Here is a 27,728-nt window from a genome sequence, read left to right on the forward strand (position 1 = left end):
TTACAAGCAAAAATGGTGAGAAAGAGCTAGAATTATTTGAATGATCAATCCCAAAAAAGGGTCATGCTGATTTATTCTGGAATCAAGTACTCTGCAGAAGTGCAAACAGCAGTTTCATTGTTTTATCTAGAAAATTTGGCTTGAATGGCTTTTTCACCTTTTTTTTTTTTCTTTTGTGAAATGGGCCTATGTTATCTATGCTCTTTCTGAGTTTATATTTGTACTTGTTGTTTGAAGGTCCAGAGGGAGCCAATCTGTTTATCTACCATCTCCCCCAGGAGTTTGGGGATCAGGATCTGCTGCAGATGTTCATGCCATTTGGAAATGTCGTCTCTGCCAAGGTTTTCATTGACAAGCAGACCAATCTAAGCAAGTGTTTTGGTATGTTAGGTCTAATCATTACCTGTAGAAAGGTGGCTTCTTTCTAGTAATCTCTTTTCCAGTATATTGTCTGGACTAGCTTTCAAGTCAGGTAGTGACTCTTTCTCTATATTGCTAAAAAAATAAATAAATCCCAACTATTCCAGCAATAAACTGTATTTTCCTGATTTTCATTGTGACTTTCTGCTTTTCCTGATTTTGTACTATTATGCCTCATTATACTGTTTTGACCCTAGATAATTCACTATGATTTGTGTTTGCATAATATAATCATGGTATACTTTCTCCTCTTCCCCCTTTCTGTCTTTTCACTGATAGTTTACACTGCTGTATATGCTACTTACTAAATTACCATTATGAATGATTTCTATTAATATTTTAATATATAATTATTATGGGTACCATATAGTACAGGAGCATTTGACTCTAATGTTCTGTAAATGCTCTGAAGGCAATTTTTAAAGCTTCCTCCTAATTCTTGAAAACTTCGTAATAGTAAAACCACTTCAGCTGTTATTTACTACCTAACTTTGGTTGCATCTCTTATACTAATTTTGCTCTGCTAATTGTGTATTTAGATGAGAGGCACGTAAGGGTGGGAAGTGTATCCTAAAACTGTAAATCAACCTGTCGGGTTACTGTTACTACCCAAATAGATTATTTTCAGTTAACTGCTAAAGTCTGTGATGCCAAAAGAGCAAAGAACGTATTCTTCCTTATCTTGTGTAGTAGGAGGCTGCGCAGGTGGACTGAAAGAGTCATGGTTTTATTTTCCTCACTTTGAAACCCCAGTGCAAGCGGTTGTAGCAGTTCTGTAGTGCTGTAAGATCTCATGACTATTTTGATAGGTGGAGATTTCTTGTGATGGAATAGGAGAGGTGAGCCTTTCTCTATGGTTTAGATAGCTTTGTGCCTACATAATAGCCTGTATTTTTTAGTATTTGAGCCAAACGATGTGGACAATCTGATGCTTTGTGAGAACACAAAAATATGCTGAGCATTAGGCTATAATGCCAGCATATAGAATGATCTCCCCAGGTAGTGATGCCAGCCACTGACTGGAGTTACTTAAAATGGCTTCCTTCAAAACGCTGCAGAAGACTATTTTGAGGATGCTCTTTCCCTGGAATGATATACAGCTTTTCATTTGCGAGAAACCTAAACGTAATAGTGTGGTACAAGTGCCACACTGCCTTGACAGCTACTTCACTACAAACAAATGTACTCTCATAACGCCAAGAGGGTGATTTCAGTCTTGTATCTTTAATGAGCTTTCATATATAGATCAACATTTTCCAGGTTTGGTTTTCTCCCAGGAATGAGTTCTTATAAAACAAACAACAGTACTCATTTTTGTTGGAAGACTAGAAAATGTTATTTTAATTTCCTGAGCTTTGTATATCTTTTGGCCAAAGTTCCATAGGTCAGAAAGCAATGCTTTGTCTGAGAGCCCTTAGCAAGAAGTTTTTATGAACGGTTGTGAGCTTCTGAAATGGCATTTCATGCAAGCCTCTCTGACCTTGTGAGTACCTGCATTGCCAACTGTGAGTAGCTGTTCTGGACAGCTTTGGCATGGTGTAATTATGTATTTTCCTTTCTTCAGGTTTTGTAAGTTACGACAATCCTGTCTCTGCACAGGCTGCCATTCAGTCAATGAACGGCTTTCAGATTGGCATGAAGCGTCTGAAAGTACAGCTCAAGCGCTCTAAGAATGACAGCAAGCCATACTGAGCACCCCTCCCCTCCGGGACTGGAGTGAGAAGGATCTTCTGGTAAGTTGGAGAGGAGCGCACTTAGTGATTTGAAGCCCTAAGGCTGTGTTTTTACAGTCCTGGAAGCTGATCCATGCCTTCTATCTGGCCCATCTTCCCCTGAAGACTCGGCTGCAGCCTCTGCTGAGAATCCCGCTTCGGATGGAGGACAAGTTTGTGCTTTTGTTTCCAGTGTTTTACTTTGGAGTTTAGGTGCCATATCGCTGAGGTTTTGTTTTGGTTTTGTTTTGGTTTTTTTTTTGTTTTGTTTTGTTTTGGTTTTTTTTTTTGTTGTTTTGTTTTTTTCCTTATTTGAAGTTTGCTGTGTTTGTAACCAGTGTGTGTTGAGAAGGACCAATGCCAGCTCCTTGGGGGTGGGGAGGGAAGCTTAAAGGGAGCAGCAGAAACTGACACCACACTGCCTTGGGGTAGAGAGGAGAAGGGGAAGCAGAACTGACACCACACCACACTGCCATGGCGGAGAGGAGAAGGAAAAGCAGAAATAGCACAGAACAGTTGATGAAAACAAAGATGGGGAAGGAGAACCAAGTCCATCCAAGTTTGGGTGAGCAAAGAACCAACTCCATGTAGCCTTTGTCATGCCGCATCCACTCTTGGAAATTTCCTTAACTGTATGCCATGGTGGGGCTTTAGTAAATCATCTCTAAAGCAAGAGACAGGCTACAAGGGTGAACACATTAACAAGCCAAAGGAAAACTGCAGTGATTTTTTTTTTTGCTGTATATAAAGTAGTGTTCATATAGCACTGTGAATGTACCCAGCACTTTATAAAATTATTAGATAATGTCCCTGCCCAGAAAATTTCACTGTCCAGATTAATATGAATATTAATGAGATGCAGTGAATTTCTCCATATTTAAGAAAACTTACCCTATGTACTTTATCTAGGTTTTGTAGAAAAGTATAGAGAGATACAGTTTAGTCTGGATGAATACATCTGGGGCTGGAAACAAGAAACTTTTGATCCCTGGTAATCTGAAGAATTTTTTTGACATTTTTTCTTCTTAACCGTTCATCACATTCCCGTTTCTGTGTGATAATGTCCTTTTTGCAGAGTATTACTTTGAATTCATTCTGATAAACATAACATAACTGCTGTTTGTTTCTCTATTAAAATGCCTGTTAAACTGAGATGCAAAGCCCAGAGTTAACCCTAACACAGCTCTTGAGGCTCCTGTTTCATACATGTTCTCATAGGATTTGATTTCTCAGTCTTAACTCTGTTGCAAAGGTAACATCTTGGTTTTTATTAAAAAAAAACCAAACGAACCCACAGCCAAAAAACCCCAATTTGTGCAGTGATTTGGTTTAGTAATTAGGTATTTCTTTGTACTGCAGTTTTCCTTTAAGGTGGTGTGTATCAGTGCAAAACAGGCTAACACAGGAGCTGTGGAACCAGAGCAGAGCATTGAGCCATTCAGTCTTACTCTGCCTTTTGGTACTAGCTGTTACCTTCTATACTGAAGGCAAATTGAACACACCCCTTCAATGAACACACACTTTCTGCACACTTGTGAAATTGCTAATGCGTTGCTAAGGGCCTTTGTTATACACTGGTTTTAGGGGGCTCAAAGGACTTTTGACACTCTGGCCTGAGTTGTTTTAAGAAATCAGAGTAGAGTCCCATTTTATAACCACCAAAATCTGCCTCTATCACAAGAGGAAGTTTACAATTTCTGTGCATCTTTTAACAGAAGTTCCATTTACCTCATATTTTCTCCATTTCCTAGTTTTCTTTGTATTCCTGGTTTGTGATGCTGTTTCCCAGGGCACCAGCTAACACTGCAATCTGGGAGCCAGCTGCTAAATAAGGAGTGTGTGGGTCAGACACAGGGTTGGGACTTTCTGTTCTGCTCCAGAAGGAGGAGCACTAAACCCATCAAACCTGAGATGATGTTCAGAATCCACACTGATGCGCGGTGGTCTGTTTGGCATGTCGGGCGTTCCTAGGGACTGGGTCCCCTGGGATCTCAAACCTCAAAAGTACAAGGCCTGACCCATAGCATCCAAGAAGAGCCCTTTCCATTCTGAAATTGAAAATGAAAGTTACTTGATGCTGGTCTGTCATCTGTATTGATGGCAGACAGGTAAATCTATCAGTATTATTCAAGTCATTTTGTGGTGGCAAAGGTTCAAAGGCCAGATTGCCAAATTTCCCAGTTACGCTGGCATGTGGTACCCTTCTGTGTTAATTATTTGAATCTCTCTAGAAACGTAAACATACACTTAAGTGAACCATGTACACTTGAATTCTGCACGATGGGAAAGATGTGTCCTGGTTTTCTGAGAAAAGAGTGTTGGAGTGTGAAGGCCTCCAGGGTGATAATGGGATTTTTTTTTTTATAAATAATATACTTTTCAAAAAAAGATTTAAAAAAACAACAAAAAAAAAAAAACACATAGTTGGGAGCAACTGCTCCAAGTGCAACCTGCTGTAACCAAGAATGTTGTTTCTATTTTTATAGAAGTTTTATACCGCTCCAGGGTGGAGAATATTTATTACCTAAATTATTTCACTGGAAAAAAAGGCCAGGGTTTTGTAGAATCCTGAATGTGATTGTTTTACACACATAATGATGTGCATGATTGAAACTACTGATTTTCAGTGGCCTGTTGGCAGCCCAACAACTGCTAAATGGGGAAGACGAATGCTGTGAACCAGTGGAGGAGAGCACTGTGCTCTGGGGTCTCTACAGTCACTCTTACCTTCTTTGCACCCTACCCCACTGTACTATGAGACCTTTGTCCTGTTTTTCTTTTAACCTGATGCTCTGGCCTCTTTATTAGTCATTTCAGTTGCCCAAAATTAGTTAGTTTAGCTTCTGCATCTTATAGTGTGTCCTCAATACCGTAACTTACGGATCAAGCTTGGCATTGTTGCAAATAGGTGCAACTCCTCTTGACTTTAGGAGATTCACCAGTTCACACTGTGGCTTAGTTTGATCAGTGACTCCTCCCAGACATAGTTACCTTAAGACACCTAACTTGGGCTAGCTCTTGTGCCTTACTGGCATAACTATAAGTATTGCCAAAAAGAAAAAGAAAAAAAATCTATGCAGGTTAAATTTTAAAAGATGTGATCCTCAGATGGTTTGAATCAATGCAGTTCTGCTCTCTTCAGTAGAGCTGCATCAGTTTTCACCAGCTGAAGATGTTGCCCTTTTTGTGTATTTGTTTCAGATTTCCCTTTCTTGGTGTATCAATGTATATGTTGCCAAAGTTAATAAATGTATCAAGTTTGTGACTTGGGCAGATATTTTTCTGATAACAGAACTGATCAGATAGAGTCAACATTTCTGTGTCTGTTTGGTGGCTGCCACTGACTCTGGAGATTTAGGCTCTTCTTGCCTTCCAGTCTTAAGCGAGTTTTCTTCCTCACTCATGGCAGGAAAGTCTGGGATTTTGGGGACTTGGGGTTTTTAAATTTTATTTTATTTCTAATTCCTGTTATGCTCTCATTCAAGTGCAAATCAAATCGGTGTCAAATGCTTTATTTGCTGGATAGTAGGATAAGAGTTGGGTGAGTTCAAATAAACTGCAGAAGGATTGGCTTAAGTAGCCACATGGACAAAGTATTCTGTATGCTCATAAACCAAAGAATCTGAATTTTCTACAACAAAAGCTAGTCGGACTTCTGAAGAAATGAAATTCCATATTACATGTGCCATTAGGAGGTACTCTACATATTTTTACAAACAAGATGGAAATGGTCTACTTCATAGATTCCCCCCCCACTCCCCTTGGAAGACATTTGATTTTACTAGATATGCCACAATAACATGAAAGTATTATGAACAACTGAAGTCTTAGGCTGGTGCTACTTAGTATCAAGTACGATAGTAAAAGAAGTCGTAGATTCTTCAGTCGCCTAGATAATCAACAGTCCAAAATAGGATATCTTTTTGTAGTTCAGTTTTTTTCTTCCAGTAATACAAAGCTTGCATTATTAGAAAATGCCTTTGATAAATAGTGATTAAATTTTAATCCTAAACAGAATGAGGATTGGAATTTTTCAAAAGTATCTGAGACCATGATGGTGAATATCTCTTCATATTTTAATGATGAGTCAGTTTACTAGCTGTGGGTGCTACTATCTGGAAAATAGGCGCCTCAGAAAATTTCTCACTGGCAAATACATCTATAAGGAAAAAGCTTTTCATCTGAATACTAAAGGTCACATAGCATGATATATTCTGCTTGCATGATAGAATTAACCAAAGTGTTCTTGTTAATGGTTGTAAGTTAGGGAAAAACAGCCAAGCAGAATGAAGTTGTTCCTGTTTCATTTGGAAGTGTCTAAAACGACTTGGATAAAGCAAATTGCAAATGAAAGGTGCAACTATGGACATGTAAAATGCTTTGAGAGCTTCTTGTTGCACACATTTAAACATAAGGTTGTTATATATCCGTGAGCATACCTACCACAAAATATAAAACACAGAAGGCAGAATTATCACAGTTCTGAGAATAAAACAAGAACAAACTGGAATAACTTTCCTCAAGTCATTATGTTCTTAGCCAGCATCTCACGGCTCTGTTCTTGCAGGCCAGTCCCTCCTCAGGGCTTTAATGAAACTTAGTCTTTCCCCTCAAAATTGCTGAGTGAAATATTTGAAAAAATCTCTTATCAAAAAAACACCAAACAAATCATACAAAGAATTTCTATGGTGCGTGCTTAGATGTCACTTGATTTCATGCCTTTTGTTTCTCATGCCTCAGTTCATGATAAATTTGCCTTTCTGGTTTAGGACTGAAACCTTACAGCTACCTGCAAACTATCTAGAGTATTTCTAGAACTGCAGAAATAACCGCAAGAGTTGCATTGTACTCTACTGCAGTTGGTTTAAACTCAATACTAAGTCCTTTCCCTGAATTGGAAAGTATGAAGAGCAAACTAATCTCAGCAGTTCTAGTAAGTGGAGTGTTGCAGGTTTAGTGGACAATGTGCTTCTTGTTTCTGAACTAGAATGCAACACTTGCTACTCTCAAACATGCTATAAATGCTATAAGACAATATGCCAATCTCACCTCGCTCTAGTCTCTAACCAGCAGCTTTGAGATGTGCTGAACAGTAAGGCCACAAACAAGAGATAAAGGGGGGTCAGGTGGGGGGAGGGAGGAAGAAAAAAGAAGAAACTTGCTTCCTCTCTGCCCTACCTCCCACATTCTTCCCAAAATGTTGCTTGTCTCCTGCAGTTCACAAACTGAGGGGAGGAAACAAGGGCATTTATACTTAATATAAGAATTATTTTATTTATCAACTCCTCAAGAAAGCTTCAGGAAACACATTTCTTCCTACTCATCAAACTGGCAACAGTGACTGTAGAGCTTCTCAGAGCCCAGAATCCCCTCCTCACGAAGTCAGGGAGCTGGGGGCTGTTTATATAACGGGTTGGGAACGGAAAATCCCTGTGCAGGTCTAATGGTATGAAAAGTGCTCAGCTAGGACAAGTCTTAACTTGCAGTCAAGTCTTAAGGAATTCTTCTCTAATGTGTGGAGTTCTTGTCTTGTATAAATTTTTTTTCCCCCCTGTTCCAAATCACCCACCCCCAGTTTCATGGGCTCCTAGGGAATGAGAAGGGACATTAGCTGAAGGAAAGAACACGGATTTCCTGGGCTACCACTGCCTAAGAACTTCCCATGTTAGGATGCAAGAAAAGTCTCAGCCGTCAAACCACCTGTGAATCCCTTGTGTCCTCTGTCTTGTCTCTCATGGTCTCAGTCTCTGTGGGCAAATGTTAGCCCTGGAGCCATATTTTTTGGAGTTGGTCTCCTGGGGAGGGAGCTTGCTCTGTTCTTCTCCTAAACAGAGCTAGTGGAGACACCGGGCATGGGGCAAGGTGAATGCATGCTAATCAGTGTGTCACTAGGCTGCTGGAGTGCTCCACAGACTGGGTGTTGAGAGGGAAATCCAAGCCTCTGCTTCCATTTGGTTTCTGGCAGTTTGATGTTACTTGGTGTCCTTCATGTACTTCAACTTTTACTTGTCCATTGTTGGCATGTGCTGCCCTTCCCTGTCAACTCCCTTCCCCAGGAGATCTCATTGTACAGTGCCCATTCTTGTTCTCTCTCTCCGTGTTTGGATGTACTGCTCTGTGTAACTCAGTGGGTCTCCCTCTTTCTGGTTTGTTTTTTTTCTAGATTCCTGCCGTTTGTTCATCGTTGTGCCTAAAGCATGTCGATGTGGCGTTCAAGTACATCGTCCAAATCCTTGTCTCTTCAGCTTCTCTGATGCTTGAACTCTCACCTTTGACCTTGTGTTGACCTTTGATGCTGATGTGTATTTTTATTATGTTTGTTTCTTTCTTTTTTTTTTTGTGGGTTATTTTTTGTGCTGCCAAATTGGTTTTGCTAGAAAGACTGCTGAAGGGGAATATTTAAACTTGCATTTGAATATAAAAGAATTTCTATTTTTCTAGACCTTCGTAAGATAACCACTTGATTTTGTGAATCTGATTCTTTGTAATTGTCTTCAGAGCAGCCTTGCTAGCATACCTTGTGGAGTATTTGTATTTCTGTGAACATACAGCCAATCACTTTCTAGGCTTAGTTTTTTCTGTGTGCTTAGTTTTAAAAACACAGTTTCGAAGAAAAAGTCAGTTATACGGTGTGACTCAATCTTTCAGGAGACTTCCTAGTCACATTTTGCTGATCTGGTTTCTGTGCTTGAGGAGACAGCATGTGTTTTTATGAGTTCAAACTTGTGAATTGAGTGGCATCAGCAGAAAACACTTGAACTACATTTTCTTCCGATTGTAGCTACGTTTTTGCCCTGGCATTTATTGATTTTTTTTTTTTTTAATTATTATTTTTATTTTTTCCCCTGCTTCCCTGTGTGATTATTAGTCTGCAGTGAAAATTTGATCAAAGTTGATGTTGTATTTTGTTAAGCTCCAGCGTGCTTGGTTTTTTTGTAACTACAATCTCCTCAGCAAAATGTGATGTTTTTGTTTTAATCTTTCAAACTAAGATAGTGCCCAGAAATGTTTTGCATGTTTCCTGCTGTTTTCTTCACACCCTCGTATATATCACCTTCTTCACCTCTCTGTTTTCTATAGTTTGTGCAAAAACTGAGCAATTTAATGGGTTTCAAAGGTATCCTTTAAATTGGTGTTTTTGGTATGACAAATATCTGATCAGAAGCCACCTGAGGGCATCTACCTGTGCACTTAGACTGTCTGCCTGACAGGGCACCTGGACCTTGTGCCACCTCCAGTGCTGTCCGAGGCTTCCGGGGGCTCGGCTGCACTCTTCCTGTAGTGGAAGTTTTGGTGGAAGGAGTTAGCTGGGGTTCAGGAAGGAGGGGAAACTTCACAGTATTTCTGTTTCCAAAGTTATCTGAAGCTTGGGCTCCTTTGACACACTCTTTATGACCATTTTGTATAAGTCAGGGGACATTTTTGTGAAGTCCGGCCCCAGTTTAATACCAGACCTTGGTGGCAGGATTCTGGAATGATCTAGATTAGCTCTCGAAATTAAGTGTTTGAAATATCCCAGAGAAAGCATTTGTAAACCTGGTCCTACAACTGCTGGCTCTTTTCCCAAGTGACAAGCACAATACAACAGCCTCTCAAGCTGTTACCTGAACAGGGTACCATCCTCAGCTCTCTTCTCAAGGGCCTTAGCTGGGGAATCTCTACGGAGATTTTTTAGTTTTTGTTTAGTTTTTAATTGGGTAATGAGCTAAGCAGTTTTTCTGGCTTGCAGGGTGAACTAGAACAGGTTACTGCTTTCTGGGTAGCAGGCTTCCCCCTATGCTACATACCATCTGCACGGGTAGAAAGTGGGGTGTAGCTTCTAGATGAAGGCACCTGAAGACGTGTGCTGTGGTGAAGTTTCAGTCAGGAGAAGCAAGCTAGTGTAGGTATCTTAACAGTAGAAAATAATACGAAATGAAATCCCAGGAGAAGGGCTTCTGCTGAGAAAACATTGTGTTTGATTGGATAGAAATCTCACTTCTGTCCAGTGTTTGGGATAATGCAAAGATGTAAAAGGATTTTTTTTTTCTATCCTACTCCTGAGTTGGCTGAGGATTCTTAATAGATATTGGCTAGACCTGTGTAGACAGTCCTTAATCTGCTTGTAAGGCAGAACATGTTTGGGTATGGTACATATACCTGGGAGTAAAGCATGAGGCTGGATGAAAAATGGATGGAGACTTGTTTATTTGGGAGGTAAGGTTGTGGGCTGGCTGCTGTTAGTCCCACAGTCTGAATGCACAGGGCTGCATGTCGGTGGGGGGCACTGATACCCTGCAGTGTACCAAGTAACTGCCAAGATGTTTCTATACATGCGCATCTGGTTCCATAAGGAACTTTGGGGAAACCTGTGGAAAAATATCTGAAGAAAACCAAAATGCCAAATGTTGGATGTTTCTTTCCTTTCTTCTTTCCTTTTCTTCCTTTTGGTTGTTGTAATTGTCCTGTGGTGGTTTTAATGGATTTGAGACAGTGGAGCAGCAGCTGCCTTTCTGATTTTTGGCTGCTTTTTGTGAATAATTTAAAAAGAAAATTTACATTTTGGAGACAAACCTGTGGGCTTTTTTATTGGTACAAACATTGTATTTAACACTAGGGGTTTTGTACAGTTTTTTGCCTTTTCTACTAGAAAACAATGTAAAGTGATTCACAATGTGACGAGAAAACAAATTGCCACTATGACCAAATGTAGAGTCTGTTCTGCAGTAATGGGATTTAATCAACTCAAAGTCGTGGTTCAGTCGTAGAAATGCTTTTCTTTACCTTGTTTGAGCTGTTCCTTTTTTTCTTGTTTTGATTTGCAAAACAGAATGTCTTTTTGTGTGAAATTGTGTTGTACTCTGTAGAGAATTACAGATTTTACTTTAATGGTTTAAAAAGCAGAGGAGCACGTGTTGCTTTTCTGATCTGATCGCAGAGTTTGTGTAGTGGATTTAAAAATGAAAAGATTTGTTACAAGTTTGGAACGAGCGAGTATGTGTTAAAGGAATTTTCTTCCTTTTGTGTGTGTGTGTTTTTTTCTTTTTGTCCCAAAGGGCAACTTAAAGCTGTTTTAATTGCACAGACACACCGACAACAAGTCATTTTGTATATGCCAAGTGTGGTACCTTCCTTTGTTTATTTGCTATTAAACTGTTTGAGAAGAGTCCTTGTGTGTTGTATTTGTGTCTTAAACTTGAGGTTCTTTTTGGGTCCAGGTGTGGGAAGATGAGGAGAGAGATGAGAAAACTATCTTCCAGTTTCTTAGCTGTGAGCCACAAAAATTTTCATGGCCCAAGAACACTTGTTCTGGATGTACAATATAGCCCTGGATTTTTACCTCTGTGTAGATGAGCTACTTTGAGTAGAAATGGAAAAGGATTTTCGGTTGTTTAGCCTCCATTTTGTATCATTTGGCAGTCAAGTCCCCTTTAGGCATTAGATACAGAAAAACTGAGAATCTTGGATAGTGCAATATGTGATACACTGGGGAGCGAGGTGTAGGCATATCCAGCCTCACAGAACTGGTGCTGCGTAGCCACTTGCTTGTGCATGCACTGTGCTTCATGGTGTTCCGTGGGCTAAATAACATCGGCATAACACCAGACTTTAGCTATATGGGAACAGCATGTGTGCGTGGTGGCGTGTGGGATTAGATAGGCACCAGCTCATACCACTCCTACGAGCCCCATACCCACCACTGTCTCCTTAACCCTTCCAGGATCACGGCCAAGCTTGCTGAACCTTTCCTGGTTCTGCAACGTGAAGGTATCTGCAGTCCCCAGTGCTCCTGGTCCTGGAAATACTGCCCAGGAAAACCCCCAAATGGGTTGGGATTAGTTACCAGCTCAGGTTTTGTGATAAATGAAAGTTACCTGCTTTGCTTTTAGAACTACGATATGTCAATCATTTGAAATAAAACGAGTAGTAAAAAGATAAGTATTTGGCGTAGGCAAAATATAATTTGTTTAGAAACTTGCCGCAAGTTTTGACATTAATATTGCCTCTCAGAAGGAAAGTACCACAATGGCTATGACTCTGCCACATTTCTGAAAGCTCAGTGACGCTACTCCTTCCTTCTGCTGTCTTGCCTCTCAGAGGCTGCAAGCATTTTCAGGGCAGCTATATTTCTCCTCCATGTCCTTTTCCTCTGTTATCTGGCATACTCTGTTTCACCCCATTGCTTCCTACATGACTGTAAATCCGAGAGCGCTTGCAAGCATGAGGATTCGGTGCCGCATTCCTTTCCCTGCGGCGCACCAACTGCAAAGCGAGGCGCTGAGCCACCTGTTGCAGAGTGTGCTGGGATCCCTGCAGTTAATTTGCAGCTGTTGAGAAGGGAGGCCGGGGAGATTTCAGTTCAGATATGTCTGAGGTGAAGCATGGAGAGAAACAATTGAATCAGAAAAACGTTTGTTGAGGCGGGATGGAAGATTCCTGCTTGTGCAGAAGTTGGCTAGCCTCCTCTTAAGCAGTCAAAGCTCCATCAGTTGCGTCTTACAGAAGTAATACTAGATCCCTCTGCATAGGTGGCTATTTTTTTTTAAGGTTTTTTTCTTTCACTTAAAAGGCCACCACCAATCAGTAGACTATTAAAATAAGAGCCAGCGTATTAGTCTCTGAAAATAACCAGCATTTCACATGGTTCTTATATTTATCAACATCAATAGGAAACACACAAACCTGTAGATTAAGTCCTGCTGTTGAATGTTTTAGGAGAATTTTTTTTCCTTCTCATATCCGCCTCCACCTTTCACTACTTGTTTTGACTCCAGTCTCCAATCTTCCTGACTTTACCAGCCGCGTTCTGCTGTCTTCATATGGCCAGGAGCCACCAGGGACACGTTATGAAGAGCAGTGGGGAGGAGGACAAGCAGCTCAGTGTGGTCACTCTGAAGAAGTGACTGCATGCTTAGCTACACTGCATGTGTAGCTCCACTGCATGACAGGTGAGATTCCCTAATTTGGCGTTTCCATGCACCTTGCAGGCTTACTTATTTGCAGTTCCTGAGAAGAAACTGTGGTGGATCACTTATTGCAGAAGCCATACCTGAATCTTGTACAAGCTAGAGCTATCTGGAGCCAGAGGCTGATGATCCCTCTGCCATTACTTTCTGGCAGCAGCCCAGGTAGTCAGTGTCTTGGTGATTCTACCCAGTCACTCTCCTGATTTAGGCAGCTGCACTGGGCTCAGAGTGGTGTGTTCCATATCAGAGTATGTTTTTTGAAAATGACCAACATAAGCTTGATGGAGCTAGCCCTTATTTTACTAGGATAAGTTTTTATCTCCATGGGTGAGTTGAGTTGATTCTTAAGAGACTAAGCTCTGTTTCACAGGAGGACTCAAAAGCAAGGAGGTACAGTGTGATCAACAAAACGCAGGACAGATCATTTCCCTCCTGTTAGATGGGTTTTGTCAGACTGCAAGGCATCCTCTTCTCACTTGGTCTATTCTTTGTGGGATATGAGAGTGAATATTGAGGGGAGCAGTGCTTTGGTGAAGTAGTCCAAAAGCATCAGGATGAGTTTGAGTGACAGGCAGGTTACTTGTGGAAGGTTAATTTTGCAAAGTAGTCTGCTCCAGCAAAGAATGATGTGGTTTTTGTTTTCCCCCTTCTTGAGTCCTGGCTTGCCTCTTTTATGTAGCAGATGCCAGTGGTTGTTGGTGCTGACCTCTTAACTTCTCCAGGTCCAGAAATCTGATGGTCTCACCATTATCAGTGTTTTCCATGGGGATCAGTCTTCCACATCTTGTGTCCATTCCACCACCCACCTCCAGAGAGACACAGAAGAATTACTGCAGGGAGGAGAGACTTTTTAATTCTGAATCAGACTTTTATGGAAGCCTAAAAATCTATAAAGTACCTAGATAATAATTTTAACAGTGCTGCTGAAGTGATTTTTGCACATCAACCACCTGTGCCTCAGCATTACTTTTTTTCAGCTTTCTGTAGATTTTTTTCCAGTTTCTACTACCGCAGTTTGAGAGTACATGGAGTCTATGCTGAAACATCAGCATATTATCACTCTGAAACTAGCACATTACCACTCTGCAAAACAATGCTAAATTAAATAATGCAAATATCATGGAGTATACGAGCTTCCAAAAGAGAAACAGTCTGATTGTAGCAAGACTTTTCTACCATTTAAAATGCTTTTCTCTTAAAAATATTTTTCTGAGGAGATTTTGGATAAAGGCATGGATGGAATTTCTTGAGATCATGACTGCTATGATGTAAAGCCTCTGGGTAGACTGTGTTTCCTTATTCTTTTGTGTCCTGCTTTCCTTAGGGATATTACCTCAGGAAGGTTCCTTTGGGTTTGTGTTTCCTTAGGCAGCCATGACACAGGCCAGGATGGTCCAACGGGTGGCCTGTGAGATGACTGTGTTGATACTGACCTCTGCTTGGGGAATAACTGCCACCAAATTCATATAGAGGCAGGGAGGCAGCTGGAGACATGCCTGCTTCTGCATGTGGGTCTGTTGTTAAAACTGAATTGCCCTTTTCTTCTATTTGGCCTGTAAAAGGATCCCAAAACAGGTGTCTGGGACTCCTGTATCTGAAAAGCGTTAGAGTTCCTGGAGGCATTTCCCCCCCACCACCAGGTTTGGAGTCTCTCCTTATGAAGGACAGGGTAAATCTATAGATGACCAAGACTGGGCCCATTAAAAATGCAGCACATCAATGGGGGTATGAAACTTGATTCCTAGAGGAACCAGTCTAACTTTTTCAAAGGTGTGTAGGAGGGATAAAGCTATCTTCTAATTGGGCCAACAATTCTCTTATGCAATCAGAAGATGCAGAAATCTGTTGCTTTGGGTCATTATTATCATTCATCATAAAAGATCAGCAAGTTCTGGATGCAGAACTTCAGCAGTGCCTTTGACAACTTCTGTTGAAAACTCTGTCACAAGGTATCCAATGGCAGTGAGCAACAAGTCAGTCGTGAACAAAGTTTTTCAGGATGGTTAGCTTCTCGTTGTCCCTGAAATTAAGAAGCCAGTGCCATATTTGCAGCAAATCTGTGCCAGAGCTGACCTTTGTCCACAGCAACAGTCCATATTGCTGCTGAGGCCCTCAAAAAGGGAGCCTAAATGTTGTGCCTGGCAAAGTATAGGCACATTGTTGCAGGTATAATAGTGCACGTGTGTACATGCTAGAGCCTTCTAGTTCATGCCTTACTTTTTACGGCATGTATTGTTGCTAAGGCGACTATCCTAGCTGAGGCAGCTACCTCCCAGGCTAGCCCACCACCACCAGTGCTTGCAGAAGGGGATGGCCAGAGAGAGGGAGGAAAGAGACAACTGAGATGTCCCTGTGACTGCAGCTGATTGTCTCTCCCTGGGGTATTTATAAGCTGCGTGCTGGCGGGCAGGGGTGGGCAGTTGGCTCGCTGTGACCTTGGGAGCCGGGGAGTCTGGCTAGCATTCCTGGGAGCCACATGAGCCCGACTGGCAGGCGCAGCTGCAGCCAATGGGGAGGGGACCAGCGCTGGCTGCTCAGATTGAGTTTCACTCCTGTCGCTTCAGATTTTTCTCTTTCTCTCCCTGTTGTGCTTTTCCTCTTTGTTTATGGGATTGGACAGGCGAATGCACTGATGGAGTCATAGCGAGCAAGACATTTGCCTAATGGATTTGGGATCCTACCTTCAGTGCTGAGCAACCAGTTCTTGCCATTGCCTACCATAGCTCCAGCCCCCTGACATGGCTGGGCTTCTACGGCTCAAAGCCTTCTGAGCACACAACCCGCCCTCCTCTCTTAGGGCATTTTATGTTGTGTTCTCTTCTATGCACGTCCTTTTTGCTGTCCTTAGAGGTTAGTATATGAGGCTTTTTAATGCATGGGAGATGGGTCAGGACCAGACAAAGCAACAGATAGAGAAAGGACTCCATCTTTACCAGTCTAATCAGACCGAAAAGGCCCTGCGAGTCTGGATGAGGGTTTTGGAGAAGTCTGCGGATCCTGCTGGCAGGTTTCGGGTTTTGGGTTGCCTCATCACTGCTCATGCAGAGATGGGCAGATACAAAGATATGCTGAAGGTAAGGCGAACTGGAGATGAATGCATGCCATTGTGTCGCACCCACTACGGAGAGTGGCTGGAGATCAGAATGTGAAATTGGGGGATTTATTTCATATATAGTAGAACCAGCTATTGAGTCCATATTGTGGGCTGCCATAATCGCTGTGTTGACCAATAGCTCCAGCCCATAAGATACACATAATGCTACTTTTATGCAGTCTGGTCCCTCAGAATTCCCAGGTTACTGAGGTCCTCCAGTTAATCATGGGGATCCTTCTTGATTTATTCCCCACATACAGGCACACCGTGTTATCAGGCTTCAGGAAAGGGTATGAAAACAGGGCTTTTGCTCAACTTAAAGCTGTTTACAGTGTGTATATCAGTGTAAAAAGAGAACTCCAAGCAGATTCTGTAGAATAAGCAGCAGTCTTGTGACAACATGTCTGTTATCTTGATGTTCAATTGCTGTTTGATGTCTAATGCAGGTCTTACATTGTTTTTTATTACAATTATTTGTTTGCAAGGGGGCTGATTAAGAGGGGAAGGAGGATGCTTTTTTGACGGGGGGGTGTTGCACTGAGAGACGTTCCAGGAGGGGTCTGACAGTTGAGGTCAGAGAGGGGCTTCCAGTCATCAGGACAACATAAAAGAAAGAAGAATATGGGGCTTGATGTTGATGGAGAGTGGTAAAAAGATGCTGAAGTTACATTTCAGGAGCATGAGGATAAATGTGTTTGATTAAATTAACAAGAAGAAGCTGATAGGTGGATTTGAGAAGTAACAGGATGCATATAGAGAAGAGCAGGCAGTGTTTGGGTGGGTGATGCAGGAATCTGGAAGTCAAGGCAAGAGGATATTTTAATAGTCTGAAGAAAATATCCCAGCCTGAAATAGGGTCTTGCTAAAGGGCTTTGATATTCTTTTCCTGATGTTTTTGATTGCCTCTTACTAGTCTGGTAATCATTCAGGATTTAGCACAAAATGTGAAGGGGGTGCCCACATCTCATGGAAAAGTTTTTGGTAGTTCTGTTTGGGGGGGGGGGGGGGGGGGGGAAGCACATCTTACAGGTAAACCCATGCACATGTCAAAGCCCTATCATAAAACCAAATACTTAGGATGAAGAAGAAAAGAGAGGTATTAATACCCTTGGAAAACATTTGAAGAAAACCAGTTCTGTTAAGTGAGGTGGAATTAAGTGGTGGCAGAAACAACAGACTGATTAGGGAAGAGAGAAGCAAAAAAGGTAAGATGTGGCTACATGAAGGAAATACTGAAGGCTTCATGGAAAACAAGAAACAGGCAAAGGAATGGGCTCGGTATACCTGAACCTTAATTTGTTACCCAAGAAGAGAACAGAAAGTGGGATCAGAGTAGGCGAATTTTAGTTCTTCCCAGTATTAGGAAGCAAAAAATGACTTCAGTCAAACTGAAGACTTTACCGCAAGTGATTGAAGATAAAGAGGAAGGAGAACTTTAGCAATAAACCACTGAGAGAGGAAATAACAGGAAAAAAGGGGTCAGAATTAAAGGCACGAAATGTAACTGTGATTTAAAAAGGGTCATGATGCTCAACCTCTTTTGGAGAGAAAAATTACTTCACACCAAGGAAAGAGGCTGTAGCAATCAGGAAATAATGAAGAACTTGTTCAAAGGTAAGGGGATGTGGGGAAGCATGAGCTAATGCACATTACTGAGTCCACATAGCAGCTTTCCTAAACTGCTAAGGAAACTGAGAACATATATACCCAAACATATGCAATTTATGGTTGGGGTTTTTTTATTTTGTGAAGAATGTAAAATGTTCTAGTAGCTTAAATTATTACGTGTTACCACTATACAAAAAGGAAATACTTGGTGCCCTTGGGAATTGTTATCCAGAAACCTAACTGATAATCTCTAATGAAAACACATACTGAGAAAATTGATAAATATTTACCTTTGCTACTGGTATTAATTCAAGCCAGCAGTGTGCTTGGTTCATCACAAAACACAATGAGTCACTGCTCAAAAGAGTTTGTGCAGTCTAAAAGAAAGAGACTTCAAATAATTTAAGAGGACTGTATGCAATGAACCCTGAAGGTTAATAGAACAAAAACTATCAAGACTGCAGTTTGTCAGTAAAAAATTGATTAAAGTAGCAGCTTGCTTTCTTTTATTAATAGAGTACTTTTAATACCTTAAGAATCCCAGAGAGTGCAGAATAAATTAAACTGACTGAAAGAAAACTGAGCTGCATTGTGTCAGATGTTTCCTGCTTCACCTGCTTCACTTTAGGGCCATTTAAAAGCTTTTTTTCCACTAACTGCTAGCCTAGTTTATCTTCCTTGCCCCAGAGACTGTGTGGAGAGAGGGAGAGGTTTCTTCAGACTGCTCACAGGCCTTTGAAACCACCAGATAACTGCTCAGTGTACACAATGCTTCTCAGGCTGTGCTGCTGGACTCTTATGCCCTGCTCAGAGATGAGCCACTTCTCCAGTACAGGCGCTACTCTGCAGGTGTTTGAACTGTATTTAAATAAACTACATGCTTCTATAAACACTGTCTTTTCTACTTAAAGTTTGCAGTGGTACAGATTGACACAGCACGGGAGCTGGAAGACCCGGATTACCTTACAGAGAGCTACCTAAACCTGGCTCGCAGCAATGAGAAACTCTGTGAATTCCAGAAAACAATCTCTTACTGTAAGACATGCCTGAACATGCAGGGTACCACTGTGAGCCTGCAGCTGAACGGCCAGGTGAGCCTCAGCATGGGCAATGCCTTCTTGGGCCTCAGCATTTTCCAGAAGGCTTTGGAGTGCTTTGAGAAAGCTTTACGCTACGCACACAACAACGATGACAAGATGCTGGAGTGTCGAGTCTGCTGCAGCCTTGGGAACTTCTACGCCCAGATAAAGGTGTGGTAACCTGAGGGTGATTGTCTCGTGGATTCAGGAAAGAATTGGAAATGGTGTGAATTTCAGATTATTTCTTTGCTATAGAGAGTGAAGTACAGAGAGAGCATTGTAAGCTAAAATCTCTTCTTTGTAAAATCATCATTGAGTACTCTCCTTCACAGTAAGGATGGGAGGATTAATGTAATGTTTATATAGCACAGCAGAAGCAGCTGTGAATATTCCTGTGTGTTGAAAAGATCAAACTTAGCTTCAAAGAAGATCACATCAGAGGAGGTGCTGTCTGCACACAGGGCTGGCGGCCAGAACTCACAGATTCTGTCAACCACATAGCAGGCAAATAGCTATTTATATGGGCAAAACCAGGCAGGAACTGAGGATGGGGGTGATTTGTGATACACATATATATATTAAAAAAAATATATATTTACAATACAATTTCTATTACAAACAGCAACAAATAGGTTTTCCTCACAAAGTCTTGATTTTTTTGTCACTAATGGAAGACTTGCCAACTGAAGTGTTGAAAACTATCAGTAAACTTCCCTCATCATACCAAAAATAAAGAACAGAACATTGTGCTGGATACTTTTAAGGGATGAAATAAGAAGGGAGAAAGGAACTTTTAGAAGATGTGGTTTCCTTTGCGTGTCGTGGAGAATTAAAAAAATATGAGGTCTTTTTCATTTCTGCAGTTTCATTTAACTTACGTGAGAAGGGTTTTAGATACTTGGATGACGGTTTTACATACTTACTGTAAAATGAGATTTCTTTCCCAAACGCTTCTAATGCAGAAAGATGCTTAAAAATGAAAATATGTTTTATTATTACCGATTGTGGATTTGGTGAGGCCATGATTCTTTGTTCCTGTTTCCTGCAACGATGGATAACCAGCCTCTTGGAGATCCTGACTCGCCATATGGAGAACATGAGGGCTCCATGTAGACGTTGAAAGCAGAGATGAAGTTAAGTTTTCAGCCTTTGGTTACAGAGGAGGGTAAATGGTTCCTGCAGAGTAAAGCTGGTGGCGTACTATATAAAATTCATTTGCTGTGTCATTGCCCCAGTGTCATGAACCCAGCAAGTAATAGAAATTCGGTATATGGCAATTCCACCTTTCACAGTTTGACACCCAGTGAAAACACCTAGTGAAACACCACATGTGGAAGAGGAGCAGCAGGAGTTGAAAGGTGTGCAGAAATCTGCTAGCTGTTGCAATGTTAGTAGATAAAAAATGGTTGCTTTTTCTTCTCTTTTGCTTTATTTTTGCTGTCACTGCTGTCTGCCCGCTTGTCTGCCTTACAGGACTACGAGAAAGCCTTGTTCTTCCCATGTAAAGCAGCTGAGCTGGTGAATGATTATGGAAAGGGCTGGAGCTTGAAGTACCGTGCGATGAGCCAGTACCACATGGCAGTGGCCTATCGGCAGCTGGGGCGCTTGGCAGATGCTATGGACTGCTGTGAGGTACAGGCTGCAGGCAGATGCAGAGCTCTCACAGATCTCTGCAAGGGATCTTCCCTAAGGACCGGGAGCGGGAGAAACCGTGGCGTTCACACTTGACTGGATGTTCCTGCTGCCTCCCAGTCTTGGAGACGTGGTTTCAGTAGCCCAGGGGGCCTCCAGAGTTTGGGTCTGTGACTGGCCCTTGGTTGGGAACGCATGAACAAGGCTTTACTTGCCTTAAAAACATTGTGCCGTTTCTTTGGAGCTGACCTCTCGGTGGCTGGAGTGCACAGTCCCAGCCCTGCTGTTTTGAACCAGGAACAAGCTCTTTTACTGACCGAAGACATTTTCTTTCAGGAGTCCATGAAGATTGCCCTGCAGCATGGTGACCGGCCTCTGCAAGCGCTGTGTCTGCTGTGCTTTGCAGATATTCATCGCAGTCGCAAAGACGTGCAGGTACAGCTCCTTCCTGCCAGGAAGGACAGAGGGATAGCGAGAGGGTGTGAAAAACATCAAAACATGTGTTTTCCTCCCTGCTTCTGCAGACAGCCTTTCCTCGGTATGATTCCTCCATGAGCATCATGACAGAGATTGGCAACCGCCTGGGCCTGACCCAGGTGCTGCTGGGAGTGACTAAGTGCTGGATGATCCAGAAGGAGCTGGACAAGGTCAGTTCCAAACTTGTTTCTACAGAAGTCTGTTAGACAAGATTAGAGCATACAGTCTTTTTCTGACCCGTATGGCCATCAACATGCAGTCAAGACTGTACCCCTTGGTTCTGTTGCTTGTACAGTCACATTTCTCCGAACGGTCCCTCTCAGCCAGGAATTTGTTACTGACAGCATGAACATCCATTCTGAGTCAGACTGCTGACTTACAGAATTGTCTCATTAGTCAGTCCTGATGCCTTTTAAGCACTACACCGAGAAACCAGCACTGAGGGAAGGAAACCTACTCCTGCCATTGTAGGCAATCAGCTTATGTTTATGCTCTGAAATAGACTCCACTGCCTGGTTTGTAGCTATATGACTAAGCTCATTGTTGTGATAGTGATGATTAGACGGCTCTACAGCTCCACCATGTGCTTTGCAGACAAACGTGGTGTCAAATTCCTAGAGAAACTTTGAAGGTATAAACTGTGACGTTGAACAGAGAAATGAGAGCAGAAAATCGTTTAGGACTAGACAACCAATCAATATAGTACAAGGGGGTGACGTTACTTATTTTGAAAATGTTTAGGCAGTGTATGTGTGTTCCAATCCAGATTGCACTAGATGCAGCAGGAACATTACTGGGCTGCTGAATGAGCTGCTCAAAGGTTAGCCTGAACTAGTGCTGAACAACCTGGAATACCTGCACAGTGCCACATCAGGATGCTGGTTTGGGTGTAGACATGAAGATTCACTCTTATCACTCATATGAGACACAAAGAAATTTAGCTCAAACGAAGCATTCCAGATATTAGGGAATCAAGTATGTGTCTGTCGGAAAAGACAAGTCCAAGGTGCTGTCAGCATCTGAGTTGCTTACAGCAGGGAATCTGTTGGGCAGGATACACCTTGCAATCTCAGTAAGTAAACACTATGTTTGCAATGGAAGAAGAAACTGCGGACTTAAAAACTTTGCTCAGTGTAATCCCTTCCCAGCCTCCTATCTCATATTCAGAAGAATGGGACAGGACGCAGCAAGTAGGCCTCTCTACAGAAAAAAATATTCAGAGCACTCACCAAACCCCTACATCCACCTCCAGCCATTGGCACCCTCTGTTATCACAAGCACTTCTCACCTGTGAGAGATTTGCACAGAGTCCTCATCTTACCAAAACCCGCAAAAGAAGAGAATGAATAGATGAATCTTGTATTCTGTTCCAGGCTTTAGAGGAAAGTCTGCCCTGGTGGGTCAGGGACCTTATGCCCATTGCCCCAAATGTGGCCTACCCAAATGTCACAGTCCCGAATACTCGCCCAAGCCTGTTCCTCATCTTGCCAGTCCCAGTTTCCATTTCTCATGCTACTCGTCCCAGTATCAGTTACCTAATAAAGCAGTTTGCTAACTTTCCACTTGCAGATTCCCTGTTCTTGTCCTAGCTTCCTCCATCTTCCCGGTCTCCTTGGCCAGTTAGTCTGTTTCCTTTCATTTGCATGTAGTCATTAGTGTTGCAGATCTTCCCAGGCTGCTGGCGTAGCCTGCTTGCCCAGACTCTTGTGCAGTCTCATGTTCCTGTCCAAGACAAACTGCTCCCTGGACTTCTCAGCATCTCTTCTCCCACCCCACATGCTTCACTTTGATTCTCAGTGCCGGTCATTAATTTCAGGGTTTTCCAGTCACTCTTCCTAGGCACAGCTCTTGGTTATGTTCTACCTGCTAGCCTTCAGTTCCTGCTTCTCTCTTCTACAAGTTCCTTATCCTAGGCTGTTGCTGCCAGCACAAGTCTACTGCCATCTCCTCCACATTCAAAGTGCATTCTTTCATCTCATCTGGTTTTCGTCTCCTAGAATAGCAGCAATGGAAAATTATAGGGTAGAAATTTTATAATGTACCTCCTGAACTGCATCACAGGGGAGACATCATCTTCCCCGTGGACAATCTGAAGCAGATCTCGGTAGTTCTGGAAAACAGAGACTGATGATCAGAACAGTGAAGAACACTGTGGCATCTAGGGGAAAGTAGGGACTCATTTGGTTTAACAGCTGCTATGCTAAATACTTTCCTTCAGCTTGAAAAAGATAGATAGCAGTACACTCCTACATCACACCACGTGTAAGGAGGACAAAGTGGATATATGAACAGCAGGGAAAAAATGGAAGAGCGTGGTGTGTTGGTGGTGCTGATCCCTTCCCTCCCCTCCTCTACAAGTGAAATTGGAGTTGCCCAAGGATTACTGAGCCTGTAGGGTAGGATGGGGAAAAGGCTTGCTTTGCTTGTGCTTCGTCCCAATCCCAATGAGCATGTGTGACCGAGTTTAAATAAGTCTGTGTTCTCTCTGCTTGGAAACACCAGCCTCTGCCAACATCATACCCCTACTTTGCACTGTGTGGCTGGAACAGAAATGCAGCTCTTGGATTATCTGTGGTCTTCCAGAAACCAAGCTTTTCTTACAGATGAACTTTTGGGAGGGGAGGGAAACCTGCCAGACAGCTATCTTGCACCTCCAGAGTTGCAGTGATGCTTTTGTTTACCCAAATTCTACTCTGTACCTCTTTACCCTTTTCTTTTAATGATTCCCATAGGGCACTCATGCAAGTCTGGTTTTGATATATCAGACTGAGAACTGATGATGCGTGCTCTCCATTCACAGGCTCTGGAAAGCATTGAAAAGGCACAGGAGCTGGCAGAGGGACTAGGGAACAAGGTAGGATCCTACAGCTTCTCTTCAGCACTGTCTGTAGTTTTCTGTCAGGCAACCTAAGAAGCCAAGCATTGAAGTATCCAGACTTGTTATTGCTTATTAACGTGTCCATATTAACCAGCTGATGCTTGGGACTTGCTTTGTTGTGGGCAGTTGCGCAGGTGATCATCAGGGTGCAAGTCTGAAAAGTGAGGGAGGAGTCACAGGTGGATAAACGAAGGGGGATAGGAAGCAGTAAAAATGGGGTATGAAACAAGCAGAGAGCCTAGAGGATTAGGGGTCTCTTCTTGAAAAACATGATTGCCCTGAGCAGAAGCTGAGCTGTGTGCTGGCTGGAGGCGAAGGGAAGTGAAACACAGTGCATGTCATGGGTAGCGCAGGAAAACAATCTTGATGAAAGAGCTGGAGTGTGCCTCAAACCTGGTGTCCCCCTTTTGTGTTAGGGAGAAGTAGGGTTAATGGCAGGAAGTGCTGAGGGACCAGATGTCCTTACATGGATCCTACCCCTCGGGCAGCTTTCTGTGCTGATAGTTCTCTAGCTGGGGCTGTAGGGGTTTCCACTCCTCCTGTTACTGGCCTGTCTTCACCTTGTTGTTCACTTTTCTTATGTTTCTGCCCTTCACGTGCAGCTTGGCCTGCTGAAGCTCCACTGCCTGTGTGAAAGGATCTATCGCACAAAGGGGCAGCAGCGAGAATTGCGTGACCATGTAGTGAAGTTCCATGAATGCGTGGAGGAGATGGAGCTGTACTGTGGCATGTGTGGAGAGTCCATTGGGGAGAAGAACAACCAGCTCCAGGCGCTGCCTTGTTCCCACTTCTTCCACTTAAAGTAATGAGCTGAAAGTACTAAAGATCCTTGTCGTGACATTAGTCGCAGGAAAGGGCTGTTCATGTCCAGAGCAGGACAGTCCTATGCATGCTGTTCCCCAGGTCTTTGTCCTGCTGACCTGTGCCCTGCAGGATCCTATTGCGGTGTCGTGAATCTCATGACCTTGAAGGGTGAGGTTTAGCCGTTAATACTCATCCCCCTCCCACTTCTGTCCTCTAAATGATTGTGCACTGATGTCCTCACCTGGCCCAGTTCACAGGTTCTTATCTAATTCCTCTTGGGGGAATCAGCTCTTCGCTCCCAGGGGCCGTTTGGATTTTTCCCCTGAATCCCCCCACTTTCTCTCTTGTCTAGAGGTGCACTGAGGTGAAGAAGGTGTTCGGTTTGTTTGTGCTACTGCCATGAACTTAGCTGTACCATCGTTGTATTTCTAGTAGAAACGTACGTGTAACAAAACACTCGGTTCTGAAAACTAACAATTTAAAAACACAGCCTCACCATGACACCAAAATAGGATCAAACTAGGGCGAGGCTCTACATTTGTCTCCGGCAGTACAGGAACTTAATTGTTAGAGGAACGTGCTGAAGTGCCTCCACGGAACGGGTGGAAAAAATCTTTGCCCGTGAGGGGAGGGAGCTTTGTCCTGTGCTCCGTGGTTAATACATAGAGCAGCAGCGGGAGGGGCGCTGGGGGACGCAGAGCCCCCCCGAACCGACCTCCTCCCTTTGCAGGTGCCTCCAGACCAACGGGACCCGGGGCTGCCCCAACTGCCGCCGCTTGTCGGTGAAGCCCGGCTACGTCTGACCCGCCCGTGGGGCTCGGCCTGCGCCGCCGGGCCTGCTGGGGGCGGCGGGGAGGGACGGGGGAGGGGCGCGGCTCCTCGGTCTCTCCTCAGCGCGCCCAGCTCCCTCCCTCCTCGCTCCTCTGTACAGGCAGTGACTGTAATAAAGGGCTTTTCGCCGGGAAAGCGCCCGCCGATCTTCGCGACCGGGCTCCGCGGGGCCGCCCCTCACGCGTGGGACGGGGCCGGGCTGGGGCGGGAGTGGGGGGGAGAGGGGGCCAGCAGCACCCGGCTCGTGCTCCACCCCTGCCCCGCACCAAGATGGCGCCGGGGGCCATCACTCAGCAGATTTCGGCGGCGGCACGTGACCTGCGCGGCCGTTTCACCCGCCCACACATCCCCCCCCCCGCCTCGCTACTGCCACCGGCAGATTCGGCACAGCCGCCGGGCCAGGGCGGGGGATGACGAAGAGGAGGGGTGACTGAGGTACCACCAGCCAGTCTGAGCTCACTGAGCGCGTTTTTCTTCACACCTAGGTAGGAGCCGGTGCAGGGGGTGCTTAGGAAGCTGCGGTCCTGGTCCTGGTTCCTGGCAGGACCAGGACTCCAGCAATGGCCCGCAACTGCCACTGATGCAAGGCAGCAGAGAGCAGGACTCTCCAGGCAAAGCCGCTCTGCTCCTGGGTCCTCTGCTCCAGCCCCTGCAGCTCCTGCCGCAGCCGAGTCATCTCCTGGCTCAGCTGCTGCATGTGCTAAGTCTCCCTTGTGAAGGTAATGGGAACCTGAGCTTGCAGGTCACGAGAGGGGATGGGGAATGAGCAGCATCATCTCCGTGTCCAGCACGCTGTTGCGGCACTCCCAAAAGAGACAGGCAATAATTAAAATAAATTTTATTATAAATACATTCGAATGGCACTCCAGCAGTTATTCATACACAGCAGATCCAAATGTCTGCGAGAGGAAAAACGAAAACTCTTACTGCACAACCAATTAGATGAACGCCCAGGGTTTAACGACAACCCAGAACGCTTAATCGCTCACTGAAAAAGGGAGGGCTCTCAACCTCAAGGAGTTCCCTTGGGCGGCGTCCTGACCCAAAGGGAGAGTCCTCGATAGCAGCGTGCTGCTCCGGGGGGGACTAGCTCAACCTGGCCCTCCAAGGGACTCCATTTGTACCCAAGATGAAGCTGATCTCTGGTCAATACCAGCTCCCATTGGCTGAGGGCCCCAAGTAACATAAAGACCTGAGAATAAGGGCACAAAAAAGCAATCAGCAGCCACTCTGTCTCAAGAGCCAGGAGGCCCCGTCTTCGTCAGGGTGGGTGCACCTGCCACGGATGGGGAATGAGTCTCATGCTCGTACGGGAGCCAGAGCAGCCAGAGCCCCTCTCTGCAGTCGTGGCACTTGTCCCCTGTGCAAAGGGCTCCCCACTTAGACAGCGTGATGCCCACCTCACTGGGGTCGGCCAAGGGCAATGCTGACAGAGTCCAAGGGCTTGGACTGTGTACAGCTCCCAAGGAAGACACTTAAGGCTCCCTACCGCACACAGGCAATGCGCACAGCTGTGGAGGGTGACCAGTTATTCCGATTGCCCCAACACAGGAGCACAGACCGGCCGGGGAGCCTTAGTTCCAGAATCAGTGAAACCAGAGCCCACCGCATCAGCTCTGCTGCAAAATGTTGCCTGACCCCGCGGCAGCTGAGCAGTCAGCTCCCTATGCTTGCATTCCCTGACAACGGGATGCACGGTCCCTCACAGACGCAGTGTTTGTTCAGACATGCCATTTATTGAAACTCTGCAATAAAAGGTAAAGCTCCCAGAGGCAATGGACGCTCTTGAAGAGGTGGGGGCGGTTGCTGTCCAGGTGGTAACAGAAGTCTCTGTCACCAGCCTCCTTGCAACGGCCTCTTCAGCTGCATCGGGTCAGATGCCCCAGAGTAGCTTCTGCGTGGAGGAGAGCTGAGGCAGTAATTCCCAGCGCCAACTGAGCAATGTCTTCTCCGTGACCTGCGTGCTCAGTTCTGCTGGAGCTCTCCTCTTCGCCGCTGCTCTCCAACCCAGCGGTTCCTTTTCCTGAGCCACCAGCAGCAGAGCCCGAGGAACAGGACCAGGAGTCCAGCAGTGGCCCAGAACTGCCACTGCGGCAAGGCAGCAAAGAGCAGGGCTCGCCAGGCAAAGCCGCTCTGGCTCCTCTGCTCCAGCTCCTGCAGCAGCTGAGTCATCGCCTGGCTCAGCTGCCGCACACGCTCCTGAACGTGGTCACGCGTGGCCTCGTCCAGCTCGTCCTCGATCAAAGG

At 44.2% G+C, this 27,728-nt stretch overlaps 2 protein-coding genes across 26 annotated transcripts in view; both read left to right on the forward strand.

The window, feature by feature from the left end:
• CELF1 (CUGBP Elav-like family member 1) overlaps nt 1–18,829 on the forward strand; it is a 69,775-nt gene extending 50,946 nt beyond the window's left edge. For 19 of the 22 annotated variants that reach the window (XM_074867623.1, XM_074867629.1, XM_074867640.1 and 16 more), the window contains 2 exons: nt 238–381; nt 1,985–11,277. In XM_074867623.1, the coding sequence (XP_074723724.1) occupies nt 238–381; nt 1,985–2,112 (272 nt within the window). In that variant the 3' untranslated portion in view covers nt 2,113–11,277. Of the gene's footprint in view, nt 1–237; nt 382–1,984; nt 11,278–12,886; nt 13,061–18,691 lie in introns of those variants that run through there. The other 3 variants (XR_012628843.1, XR_012628844.1, XM_074867628.1) reach the window with 3 other exon arrangements.
• Nucleotides 15,600–25,990, forward strand: RAPSN (receptor associated protein of the synapse). Of its 4 annotated transcripts, none has more exons than XR_012628845.1 (8): nt 15,600–16,152; nt 18,692–19,030; nt 20,333–20,491; nt 20,828–20,926; nt 21,016–21,138; nt 23,769–23,822; nt 24,449–24,818; nt 25,381–25,490. XR_012628845.1 is itself a non-coding variant. In XM_074867645.1 (8 exons), the coding sequence occupies exons 1-8, from the start codon at nt 15,937–15,939 to the stop codon at nt 25,451–25,453; spliced, it is 1,263 nt and encodes a 420-aa protein (XP_074723746.1). In that variant the 5' UTR covers nt 15,600–15,936; the 3' UTR covers nt 25,454–25,620. The 4 variants fall into 4 exon arrangements, 3 of the variants coding, with proteins under 3 accessions (XP_074723746.1, XP_074723747.1, XP_074723745.1); XM_074867645.1 differs by having other exon boundaries at nt 24,449–24,648; nt 25,381–25,620; XM_074867646.1 differs by lacking the exon at nt 23,769–23,822 and having other exon boundaries at nt 24,449–24,648; nt 25,381–25,620.
• Nucleotides 25,991–27,728: the final 1,738 nt, after the last annotated feature.

This window comes from Strix uralensis, chromosome 4 (genome assembly GCF_047716275.1).
Source record: "Strix uralensis isolate ZFMK-TIS-50842 chromosome 4, bStrUra1, whole genome shotgun sequence".
Classification (NCBI taxonomy): Eukaryota; Metazoa; Chordata; class Aves; order Strigiformes; family Strigidae; genus Strix; species Strix uralensis.

What these genes read in the sequence shown, in the direction of transcription:
- RAPSN (XM_074867644.1), top strand. Translation starts at nt 15,937, where the DNA reads ATGAGGCTTTTTAATGCATGGGAGATGGGTCAGGACCAGACAAAGCAA. An exon ending in GATACAAAGATATGCTGAAG is followed by an intron (nt 16,153 to 18,691) that starts GTAAGGCGAACT and finishes TTCTACTTAAAG; the next exon opens with TTTGCAGTGGTACAGATTGA. An exon ending in TCCAGAAGGAGCTGGACAAG is followed by an intron (nt 21,139 to 25,380) that starts GTCAGTTCCAAA and finishes CTCCCTTTGCAG; the next exon opens with GTGCCTCCAGACCAACGGGA.